We start from the raw sequence: 12,864 nt of genomic DNA on the forward strand, positions 1-12,864 counted from the left end.
AAGAAGGGAAGACAGAGGCTCTAGGATCTGCAGAAAGAGGAAACCATGGCAACTCACACGCATGGGCACAAATGTCCTGCTACCCATTCAGAAAATAATCAGGTGTGTGAAAAAAATTGAGGCATAGATGGTTCTTCCAGAAACACAGAAGTGCGAGGAATTCTGAGAGTTAAAGCAGGATGAGGAAGAGACAGCGAAAGATGAGGGACAGAGGATACTTTTACAAAGTGACCATTTAATAGCCTCTCATCTTCTACCTCCTCCTAACATTCCCAGGGGCTAAGAACCAAATAAATTAAAAGGCAAGAAACTGCAATCAGATTTCACAAGTTGGTTTCTAGCATAATTATAAATAAAAGCTACATCACTCACTGCTGCCAATTATTCAGAGCTAAACAGCTCAATGACTTTCAGGTAGGGGTATATGCTCTCAACTTGCTTTGCATCTGTCTCAATGCTCAGCACTGGTTTTTCTTGGGACTGATTATTTTTGGAGCATTTCAGATAGACTTCTACCTAGATCAATTCCCTTGTTTAGCCTTCATGAGGTGTGGTGAAATGCAACATCTTCAAGAAAATGAGCAACTTTCTCTTCGTGTATCCACATGAAATAAAATTCCTATTCATTATTTCCATTTTGTCTATTTGTCAACTACACACACACACACACACACACACACACACACACACACACACACACACACACGGACCTATTTCTGTACTCCAGAACTCGTGGCAAGCGCTTGGGAGCCCATGCCGTGCTCCGGATGGACCAAGCCTGAGGCTGCAGGGGCCGGGGCCCCCCTCAGAGCTCCGTCATGGAAGCTGGGGAGGGGCGGGTGGCAGGGCGCCCACAGCCTCCAGTTAGTGTGGCAGTTACTCAACTACTGAAGACAGTGATGTTGTATTTCTTAAAATAAGCAAATACAGTTTTTAAAATTAATTCCAAAAAGGCTCTATCCCTCCTTTACCTATTATAAATTAATGCACTGGTCAGAGTTTCCTGAAAAGTGACAGCACTTCCATCTGCTACTGCCACGTACTCTCAAAGAAAGTCAAGAGCTCTTCTAAAACCACAGCAAAGCTAAGCTGGGTTCCCAGGCTTGTGACATGTGAAACTCCAATATTCACAACAAGAGATCTGGAGAAAACTCTGCCAATGTGCCCTAGATATTTATGAATATTGGCAGCTAATGCAAGGGCACTGTTAGCGAGCATTTCTGGGGTGGACAGAGGCTCTGTGCGACCCTCCACAGTTAGAACCCTCCCCGTGACCTCCCAGAGATGTCAGATCAGCATGAAAGGCAAGGGGCACACAAGACCCGGCCGGAGTGCAGCATTACCTTTGAACCATGTCTGCAACGGAGGATAAAAAGCTGTCCATAGGTTTGGAAAACATCTCTGCTCCCTTCTTAAAAAAGTTAATCTGAAAGATATAATTATAATATTCTGAAAATCATCCAGGGAAGTGATCAGTGAACTCACTGAAGGTGAGACAGGCAGCGTGAGGGCAGCCATCACAGCTGGCTGGCCCGCCTCGCACGCGGCACTGGCAGCATCTCTACTGAGTCTACACCTGAGCACTATGCACTTTGAAACTGAAACCACAGTTGCTGGCTTTTGGGTGCCAATGGAAGGGATTCCTTACTTCCTGTAACTCCTGTCTAATATTCACTTCCCAGAAAGTCTGGGTCCCCTGACAAACCCTGGAGGGCAGGGGTATGGGAGAGGGGAAGAAGAACATTTCTGTGTATTAGTGGCATCTGCACCATCCCACCCTGAGCAGCTCCAGTTTGCATTCTTCTACAGCCATGACTTTTACAAATCTGCCCATTAGGTATGAACTGCTCCATTTTCTATGTCTGCTGGTTGGGAGGTAACAGTAACAGTTGCAAGCCTAGATGATGAAAAAAGAGAGAAAACGTTCCGTGTGAGCAAGGGTATTCTCTCACACATTAACCCGGCTCGTCTGTCTGACCTGGAAGCCTCCCTTTCCTGGCATGGCGGGCACCAAAATCGACCTCTGACCCTGAAGAGGCTAGCAGGTATTCTCAGCATAGTTCTGACGGCTTTGCATCTATTCCCCAGATACCCCGGGAAAGCATGTATTCTAATGTGCTTAGTTATCACAGGTTAAAAACGGATGATTGTGGTCATCCTAACCCAGGTGATACATGCAGGGGACTGTTCTGGCCCCATGATCTTTAAATCATACAGAGATCACCACTGGAAATGCCATTTGGAACTTCTGAAGTGTTAAATATCAAAATGAGTATTAATCATTTAATATCATTAATTTGTTAAATCAGCACTCTGCATTTCTAATGGCACAATGTCATGGTGGCCTCCCTCTCCTTCCCCTCCCTGAACTCCTTTAGAATTTACACTCCTAGGCCATGTCTTAGCTCCTCTGCTATTCTGTAATCTCCTTAGGGCAGGGGCTCACATAATCCCTAAGAAAAGTGGGCGAATGGATGAACGGAAGGCAGGTAAGACACTGGCTCTACAGCCGCATCACAGCCTGTCCCGTCAATATAACACTGGAGGTCACTGTTCTGTTCTCAAAAACCTGCGCACTGATTACAGAGCCTCAGTTTGCAGGCATGAGGATCGAACATGACTTCAAGGGCTGGAGAAGGCAGGAATGGAGTCCCCACACCTCCACAAAGGTGGGTGGTGCCGAGAAGCCTGATGAGTCTCCACCACAACTGCCTTAGTGAGCAGCAGGAAGTGCTATGTTCATGGAACCATCAGCTCACAGAGGCTGGGGCTCAATAAACCCTGATTGCCAAGGTCGGATGAGGCAGGAGGACAGCTAATGCTTCTGAATCATCCAGAAGATCACTCCACGGTGCCAGGCAACAAACTTGTCTGGCTATTGAAGGAGCTATTGTTTCCATGTGCATTTAAAAATAATGCATAGGGAAAGGGCCTACTTGGTCTTGTGTCTTGAAATCTGGATACGAAAAATGAAAGATGCCATTCTCAGCTCTCAACAATGATGCTCCTGCCACTGAATAATGACGGTGTGCTCTGCTGTTCCCCCAGAACTGGGGCTACATGTGTGCTACGGTACCCACAGCTCCTCTTCTCCCTCTGTGGCCAGAGCACTCACTTAAGAGAGTCCAGGCTGGGAGCAGTGAGGTAGTCCTTGGCCATGAATGAGAATGAAACCAGCTGGTGTCAAGCTTGTCCTGTAGGCCTTGCAGGACACCCTCTTATCAAGCAAGTTCTACAGCACTGACCGATCAGGACCAGAGCTGATCATCCTTCCAAGATGCTAGATCTGAGACCCTTCCCGACCCTAGGCCTCTGACTGAGCAAGGCTACGGCCCCAGAGGGATGGCGTCAATCCAGGAGGGGTTAACTAAAGAGAACAAAGAGAGCCCCGGCATTCTCTAATATGGCAAGGCCATCTGCCAGCTGCGATACTGCCTGCAGGAGAGGGAAGGGCAACAGTATGAGTTACTGCACACCTGTGTGCACAAGTGCCCATCATAAGCACCTGGACAGCTCCCAAGATCTGCTGAGGACTGATGCCGCCCACAGCTGGGTGGTGCTACTTCACTCAGAAGACACAGAAAGACTTTATCGCTCTATTTAAGTATCACTTCCAAAGGCACAGGCTGACTTCAGTGAGCTCACCATTCAACAGCCTAACAACTAGATTAAGAAGGAAGACAACTGAGCTTGGATATCTTCCGAACCCATTTCCCATTTGCCCTGAGAGTACTGTTCTGGCAGTGAGCTGCACTTTTTTTCTCTAAACAGGAAATGGGTTAAAGCTCCTCTCTCATTCCCCTTCTTGTTGAATGACACTGACGTGAAGTTTTTGTTTTTTTAATATATGTGCCTTAAAAATGTATTATAGAAGTATTAGATGTTCATATATCAGGTATTTTTAAGTTGGTGACTTTTTCTTAATAACATTTTGCTTCCTCGCATCCCCTTCTGTTCCTAGATTGTCAACTGAGAGAAGATTCCTGGGTGCCTTTCTCACGGGCCAAAGGATGGCTTTGGAGACAACGTGAGTGGGGCAAACGCAGGATGGGGTGGAAAGTGAGGGGGTGGTGCCATCAGCCTCACACTCACGGCCACTCTTGTCTCCGCCGCACTGGTGCCACTACAGTCAACTCCCCATCCTCAAAGTAGAGCCTCTCTTAAGACAAATATTCAGCCAACCATTAAATAGGAGGATAGAAACCCAATAAATAAAGGAGACCTCATAAAGCACTGGCAACGTTTCCCCATGCCCAGATGTTAAGGTGCTGGGATCATCAAGGAGAGGTGCACCTGAGGAGCCAGCAGAGCGGGGGCCTTACTACAGGCAGCAAGGAGTGCCGGGAATCCTGGGTGACAGGCAAGCTATCCCAACCCCAGTGGTAGCTGCTTCTAGGAGAACTGCACCCAGCTGGCTTTCATTTGGATTAGAAAAAAAGGGCCACACAGGCTCTTCCCCAAGAGAGGCTTGGGACCCAGGCCTCATTTCCTGAACATATGGCCTAACTCGAGGCCAATGCATGTCCAGCTGAAGATGACCCAGCTCAACTGGAAGCTGTCCAAGTGCTGAATCCCACAAAGTTGCCAGGGAGATTGTGCATTTATGTTTCTTTCTACGACGATGCTTCAGTGTCTCCTGCGTGCCCTCTCAGCAGAACGCCACAGCTAGCTTAGGTTTCAGCCCTCAGGGAGGGACTCCCCTACCTGTCCATGGGCAAAGCCTATCATGGGCTCCATCATGGCCATTTGCTTTCTGTACTGCAGCGCGTTGAGGGCACAGTAGTACTGAAGGGAGGAGAGGTGCTGCTTCCGCCGGGCCGCGGCCACCTCTTTTCCAACTTCGGTCTTTACCTGGTTAAACGGTGAAAGGAAAACTTCAAGTTGTCTACTGTACGTGACAATTCTGTAAAAGCGTGCGCTTCAAAATGTGTGTTTATGCATTATAACCATTTTTGTGACAAATATAACAAAACACAGATAAGGCTGCACTTCAACTTTCTAAAAAATCCAAATTAAAAATATGCAAGAAACAGCATCTCAGTGCTCGTGAGGCCGCAGTGAGGTGAAGCCTGTACCCTCCTGGGAGCAGTGCAAAGTCCTACAGTCCTTCAGGATAACAATATGGCAGCATGTACTGAAGAAGGCTGCAGACATTCTAGTTCACTCATAAGACTGTATGCCAAGGAAATAATTTAGCCCAAGGAAATCATGTAACAGAAGTAAAAAGTTATATGCATGAAAATAGTCAATATTATCTAGAGTAGCGAAGGTCCTAGAAAGCATGGGTTAAAGAATCAGAGTCAACACTTGGGGCAAGGAGTTCAAGTGACCTGGGTGATAAATGAGTCAGATGAGGCAGCAAGCTGAAGTTAAAACCCCTGTGTGATCATAATCTTACAATGGCTCTAAGCTGGTGTTTAATAAACCAGTTTGAAAAGACAGAATAGAGAAGTGGAGGTCTACTTATGAGATTTGGAATGAACAATTTTAAAAGTCCATGTATAGTTAAAAAAAAAAAAAATAACCACGCACCCTTTCATGCCATAAATTCACAAGAGGAAGGCATGAAAGGCCTTTATGTAAATGAAGTGAAAAACAACATGTAAAGTATTCTTACCTTCTCATTCTCCTTTTTCTTAGGCAGCCTGCTGTATTTTGCCATTGAGAGGTCATGCTCTAAAAATAAACAGACATCTGAACACCCAGGAGGGTCAGGGTCGAAAGGGAAGAACATTCATTGGGGGTCTCCTCCCCGCCACAGTAAGCCCACACACCCACACACCAGGAATGGAGAAGGTGCCTACCATTGCTAGCGAGTCCAAATAGATCCTTTAAAGTGCTTACTTCTGAAAAGGAGAAAAGGGACCGTCTTAGAGCAATGAAAAATAAAACATGCCAACCCAGAGCTCTGCACTTTCCCCTGAAAATAAGAGAATATGCGTGCAAGGGAAGCCCCTGCACCCTCAGTCCCTGGCTCTCACAGGCTGGCCCAGAGGCTGGGACCTGGGCTCACTGGAACATACGGCTTCAACCATGCCCCACACCCAGTGACCCTGATGGCCTGAGCAGCCCTGCCTCTCCACATAGCGCTGAGGGTCTGTGAGGGAGAGGGCACGCTGGGGAGGTGGGCTGGACAGTGTGGTGGACAGGTACTTTTCATGGAGACCTGGAGTATAAACTTAAGTTCTGATGCCTCAGCCCCCAAATAGAGTGTCTTAATACATCTTTCTACACCCAGAACCTAAAAGCTTCCTGTGTTGCCATTTTAATATCTGACTTACTGGAGTCATCCCTGGACAAAGGAATACGCGGTGCTTGTACTAATGAAAAACGTGACACGATCTAGCATACTGTAGTTGCGACAAGCCAACACCAATAACTATTACTCCGAGTGAGTGCCACACCCATCATGCACAGAGATGGCTGAACCAAGCCCAAGACCAAAAATCCAAAAAGATCATTGAGAGCAGTGACCATCCAAGGTTAGAAACTTAAAAACACAACGATTGATACCTAAAAGAAAGTGACACTTTCTACAATTCTAAAACAATCCATTTTCATTTTATCAAACAAAGCAAAGCCATTCACATCTATGTTGGTTATACTAGTTTTCAATTTGCCTCCAAACTGCCTCCAGCTTTTAAATGCTCTTCGCGTTATTCATACTCTTTTGGTATCAGGCTACTTTCTGCCCTTTCCTGCTTGCATTTTTCTTTCTTTCTCTCCCATCTTTTACTTCTTGTTGGAGTCAAGTTTTAGGTTTCTTTACTTATCAATTTTAAGTAGTTTCCTTAATATCTCTTGCGTTCTCTTCATTCAGATTATGTACTTGTGTTGGTGAGTGAATAAAGGCCGAGAAATGTAAGATAAAACACCACTGTCTAGGCAGAGGGGAGATCAGATTCTAATTTGGTCTGATGTTGACTCAGGTATGACCTGGGGCCAAATACTTCAAAGTGAGGTCCTGATGGCATCAGAAAAGGATGTTTAACCTTTTTCAAAGATACTAAGAAGATTCCTTCTTACTACTAACGAGCAGTTTTATTCCACTTAAAAAAATCACCATCCTGGGCAAATACTACTCATCCACATTTGGGGTCACTCTGGATTAATGGAGGCCACTGTCATTAATGCTGCTGGGCACTCTCAATTCTAGTTCTGCCTCCCATAAGCAAACCTGAAAGACATAAATCTGACAACATAGGTCTTAGGAGATGATTATTTTCTTTCAAACGGACTTGGAGTTTGTTTTTAAAATGACATCCCGTTCACTTCTAATGATTTTATTTAGAGAAAACCCTTCAAAAAAATGCACCCACTAAGGCATTCAGTGAGGACAGAATCATCAGCAGATGACTGAGGCAAGCATGTTTTAGCTTCCTATGCAATGACAGATGAGCAACACTAAAAAGCACTAAAATTCCTGCTTTGTTTAATCAAGGTTTCCCTTTATGCAAGCAAATGGAGGCATTACTTGTTATTTTTTATTTATTAAGTTTTAGTGCTGCCAAACTGACCTTAGGTAGAGTTTATGCCAGTTCTATCCTTGTTCCTTAGCCTCAGGTGACACCAACACAGGGGATCTCAAAGCAAGGGAGGAAAATCTTCACCCTTTTTTTTTTTTTGAGACGGAGTCTCGCTCTGTCGCCTGGGCTGAAATGCAGTGGCGCGATCTCGGCTCACTGCAACCTCCACCTCCCGGGTTCAAGCGATTCTCCTGCCTCAGCCTCCCGAGTAGCTGGGACTACAGGCATGCGCCACCATGCCCGGCTAATTTTTTATAGTTTTAGTAGAGACGAGGTTTCGCCGTGTTAGCCAGGATGGTCTCGATCTCCTGACCTCGTGATCCGCCCGCCTCAGCCTCCCAAAGTGCTGGGATTACAGGCGTGAGCCACTGCGCCCGGCTAATCTTTACCTTTAAGACTTGTCTTTAGATTTACTGCAACCTTCTCCGCTCCAACCCCCGCCGCAAAAAAAGCTTAAAGTGATATATTTTTAAAGAGTAAGTAATATACTGACCAGATCTTTTAGCATTCAGGTTTAGGCTTTTTTGGGGCCAGCAACTTGTTTATATCAGTGTTCTAGAAAATGTAATTCTTAAACTCTAAGTAATAAATACTTCCAATGAAGAGAGAATAGGACTAGAAAATGTGGAGTCCCTTTTCTAACATCAGCGAAGTTTTTTCAAGATTATTCATGCTTTTTTATGTGCATTTTGTGACTAATTTGATTTCTAAGAAATATAAAATTGTCCTAATGCTTTATTTTAGTTGAAGAACCAAAATTAGTCCAAAAGGACAACTAAGTTTTCTGACTGACTCACAGATTCCCTTACTCACTAACTGGTAGTTCCATAAGAGCAGTCCCCATCCATCGTTCACAGCTGCATCCCCAGAGTCTAGCACAGAGAAAGCATGGTTCCTATCCCGTCTTCCCCTTTCTCCAAGCCCCCGCTTTCCATTCCAAAGCATTCACGGTTCCCCCAAGAAGAGCATGACTTTACAAATGTCCCCTAATCTGGAACACAGCCTTAATGTCATTTTTCAAAACCCAGCTCAGAGATCACCTTCTTCAGGAAGCCGTCCCTAGCACGCCTTTCTGTGTGCTGTTTCTACTCCTGTGCGTCTCTGTCCTGCTACCCTCAGCAAATGACATTACAACGATCTGTTTCCACACCTGTCTTCTCACTGGCCTGTGATCTCCTTTAGGTGAGCCGGGAACATAGTGGGAAGTCAGTAAAAGTTCACTGAATTGAACTGCTCAAAAAGAAAGGCATTTCTCAGCGATCCACACATTGAAAGAAATGCAGTAAGAATTATTATGAAATGCATTACACAATATTTTGAAGGTAACTGGCATTGAACTCAGTTACTTTACCTGTGAGATCCTTTTCTCGGAATTGTATGATAGGTAGAACCATTGTGTCTGCCAACTGTTTAGCCAGCTCTGTATGGAGAAGATTAAGCTGAAAGAAAGAGAATGGTATTCAAGTAAATTAAATACATTATTATTATGGACATAGTCTCATTTCACCAAGGAATCACACTGAACACTTCCGTGTGGTCACAGAGCTCAGGTAGACTTCCTCAGCAAGTAAATACCCTTCATGAAGCAGTAAATGATATTGGCCTAGAAGCATGAAAAATGAAATGCAAGGTTCTAACTGACCAGGGCACCAATGAAGCTTGCTAACAGAGTGTCTGGGCCCACAGCTACCCTGTTCACTGGGCAGACTCTGCTTCTTCTGTGTTCCCACTCTGGGCCCCACCCCACTGGAGAATCCTAATGCCTGGATGTGCCTGCAGAGAACACAGCCAGCTGTCAGTGCTGTCATGGCTCAGGACCTCGCCAGGCTGCTCGACTCTCTCACTCTCCAGGGAGGCTGAAGCCACGCCTTAAAGATGGGCCTGCTGGAAACCTACTCGCCTGAAAACCACGGCCAGCTATGGGCCTGGAAGTGACTTTGGAGAAAGAATACTCCCTAACGGCTGGGCGTGGTAGCTCACGCCTGTAATCCCAGCACTTTGGGAGGCTGAGGCAGGCGGATCATGAGGTCAGGAGATCGAGACCATCCTCGCTAGCACAGTGAAATCCTGTCTCTACTAAAAATACAAAAAATTAGCCAGCATGGTGGCGGGCGCCTGTAGTCCCAGCTATGTGGGAGGCTGAGGCAGGAGAATGGTGTGAACCCGGGAGGTGGAGCTTGCAGTGAGCCGAGATCGCGCCACTGCAGTTCAGCCTGGGTGACACAGCGAGACTCCATCTCAAAAAAAAAAAAAAAAAGAATACTTCCTACCAAAACAACTCTGCCAGATTTCAGACCTTTAGTCTAGAAAAGGACCTGAGAATAAGATAACTGCATTTGGATGTGATGCTCCTCACCAGATGATTTTAACAGCCCTTGACTCTTTCTCCCCTTCTACCTCAAGGACTCAGTAAATTCTATCTTTGTAAATTATCTAGGAGAAATAAAAATTATCCCTATCAGTGCATTTTTGAGTACTTTTTGCATGCCAGCTTTATACGCTCAATACTAAGTAGTTCTCACTCATTCTGTGAGTTAGGTATTATTTATCATCACCACTTTACAGACATGCAAATAGCTCTCCAAATCCAGAGGGCAAATAAACAGCATAGCTGGGCTTTTAATCTGGGGCTGGTGAGATCTAAGATTCGTTTACTTTCCACTACATAGCCTGGGATACAGAATTTGTCCTTTATGCTCACATGTTTGGGAATCTAGACGTTGGCAATGAATACAGTGGAAGGGATCTTCCCACTAGACCACAGACTTCCAGATATTTTGGGATTCCTGCTGGGTGACTAAGGGGAAATCACCCAGCAATCATTTTTGGATTCAACATGTGGCAAAGTTTCTTTTAGCAGTGCTGGCAGTCACGCATATTCATCAACCTTCTGCACACGCATCTCCCAACAGATCTGGTCCTTCGAGGCTGTGGCTTCAGAGGCCACTCTTACAAGCTTAAAGACTTGCCTAAGGTCAACCATTTGCCAGGCAAGGAAGCACCGGGGCAAGCTGCTAACACTTTCCCTATTGCTCGACCAAGTCAAAGCATGGCAGCTGTATTTGGGGGTAACACAGGAAGACAGCCATGCCAGTAAATGCCTTCAGAACAGAATGTGATGACTACTTTTCCAGAATAACTTCTATAAGAAAGGTACTGTTTTTCATTAACAGTTAACAGGCTCTGTGCTTGACGCTTTGAGAGACATTATTTAATTCAATCAATATAATAGCCCAATTAAGTGGGCCTTGCTGATGCCATATAAGATGGAGAAACCAAAACTCAGAAAGATTAAGTGTCTTTCCAATGGTTATGCACTACAGAAATGGTACATTTCCCAGCTACTCATTTTCTCCCCAAGAATTAAGGGGGTTATGTCATCAGCTTTTAACATGGGGATCACTGCTGACCAGAGCACCTTCACTCAGGAGAATGGAAGGGGCATGCACCCACCTCTCACAACTTTAGCATCACCATATAGAAAATGGGGACAACAGCATCTTCCTTGCATGGCTAAGGCATGTGAGGACAAGACAGTGACATGAACAGGACACACTCAGAGCAGAGTGCCTGGCACACATGCTCGGTCTTCAATCAGTGGACTCTAATGACAATGACATCCTGTCTCAGGTGCACTCAAAGGAAGTGGTCCAGAAACTCTGCTTTTAGGGAAATCACTATGCGTGGAAATCTCTGTGTGACTTATAACATGGAAGATCTCATTCCAATGCATTCTATCAGATGTAAGCCACATAAATTTCTACTTTTTGTTGAACTTTCCTGTAATTTCTGAGTCAAATAACTTGCCTTAAAATTTTTTCAACCTGGTTTAGGCCCAGGTAGAGAGAACAGTTACTCTCCTCTTCCCAGATTTAGGCCCCACCTGGGCTAACTGCTATCACTCTCTGGGTCTTTACATCAAAAGGTTTGTTTGAAAACTTGCAGAGCTAACTCTTCCAGGGTGCCATGATACTACCTGTAACAACCACACTTCCGGTTGGGCATGGTGGCTCACACCTGTAATCTCAGCACTTTGGGAGGCTGAGGTGGGCAGATCACCTGACATCAGGAGTTCAAGACCAGCCTGACCAACATGGATAAACCCCGTCTCTACTAAAAATACAAAATTGGCCGGGCGTGGTGGTGCATGCCTGTAATCCCAGCTGCTTGGAAAGGCTGAGGCAGGACAGTTGCTTGAACCCGGGAGGCAGAGGTTGCGGTAAGCCAAGGTCGTGCCATTGCACTCCAGCCTGGGCAATAAGAGCAAAACTCTGTCTCAAAAAATAAAAAAATAAAAACCATACTTCCATCCTTTGGGAACTATTCACTCCCTACTAAAACAATCATCACTCCTGCCCATGACAACGTGGTTGTAAGTAAATATTTTAAACTGGAAATCTTGCTTCTGGGGTTTCGACAACTAACCGCGTTTCCTTAGCAACTCTCTTCTCAAGCAAACATGTGACTCAGGGGTGTAGTCTATTGCTTCTCGCCCTGGGTTATCTTTCTACTGTTAATTAAGGAAAACTCTTCCCCAACCTTCCAAAAATCACTTTTGCTCCTCTATAATCACATCTTCTATGTATCTTTTATCCATTTCAACACATCTGAGAGAGAGCCACGCAGTGCGTGTGATATCATGATATAATAAAAAATATGTATTTGGTCTTTGCCCCCAGTTCTTGGCATAGAGCTCTGAAAACCCTTGTAATTTCCCGATCAATAGAAGTGCTAGGAGCATATTTTGTTATAATATTTGGTCTTTGACCCCAGTTTCTGACACAGAGTTCCTAATCCTTTGGAATTTCCTGGATGATGGGAGTGTCTTTTGTTCTGATGAGGCAACTCCTGGTGGCCTCCAGGATAGGGGCTGGTCACCAGAAACACCAAACCACGATTATGAGCTTGGAGCTTTCAGCCCCGCCCCCATCTTCCAGGAACGGGAGAGAGCTGGAGGTTGATCACATCTATGTGATGAAGCTGCCAATAAAAATACCTGAACTGCAGGCTTTGGAGAGCTTCCAGGTCGTTAAAACACCTAGCAGAGCCCAGAGGGGTGACGTCCCCAGAGAGGTCATGGAAGTTCCACGCCGCCTCCCCTGTACCTTGCCCTATGTATCACTTCATCTGGCTGTTCATCTGTGTCCTCTGTAATATCCTTTATAATAAAGGTAAATTTAAGTGTTTCCCTGATTTGTGGGCCATTCTAGAAAATAATCAAATCCCAGGGGGATGTTGCAGGAACCCCTAGTTTATAGCTCGTTTGTCAGAAGTACCAGAGGCCTAGACTTACAACTGGCATCTGAAGTGTGGGGGAGGGGGTAGTCTGGCAGGATCA

At 45.4% G+C, this 12,864-nt stretch overlaps 1 protein-coding gene across 4 annotated transcripts in view; it reads right to left on the reverse strand.

Moving 5' to 3' along the window:
- The window catches only part of APPL2 (adaptor protein, phosphotyrosine interacting with PH domain and leucine zipper 2), a 63,258-nt gene that overhangs the window by 29,099 nt on the left and 21,295 nt on the right, over window positions 1–12,864 (reverse strand). For all 4 annotated transcript variants that reach the window (XM_034934383.3, XM_003832552.5, XM_055096073.2 and 1 more), the window contains exons 5-9: window positions 8,878–8,965; window positions 5,805–5,846; window positions 5,618–5,676; window positions 4,705–4,851; window positions 1,344–1,426 (exon numbers count right to left, since the gene is read on the reverse strand). In XM_034934383.3, the coding sequence (XP_034790274.1) occupies window positions 1,344–1,426; window positions 4,705–4,851; window positions 5,618–5,676; window positions 5,805–5,846; window positions 8,878–8,965 (419 nt within the window). The remainder of the gene's footprint in view (window positions 1–1,343; window positions 1,427–4,704; window positions 4,852–5,617; window positions 5,677–5,804; window positions 5,847–8,877; window positions 8,966–12,864) is intronic.

Source organism: Pan paniscus, chromosome 10 (genome assembly GCF_029289425.2).
Source record: "Pan paniscus chromosome 10, NHGRI_mPanPan1-v2.0_pri, whole genome shotgun sequence".
Classification (NCBI taxonomy): domain Eukaryota; kingdom Metazoa; phylum Chordata; class Mammalia; order Primates; family Hominidae; genus Pan; species Pan paniscus.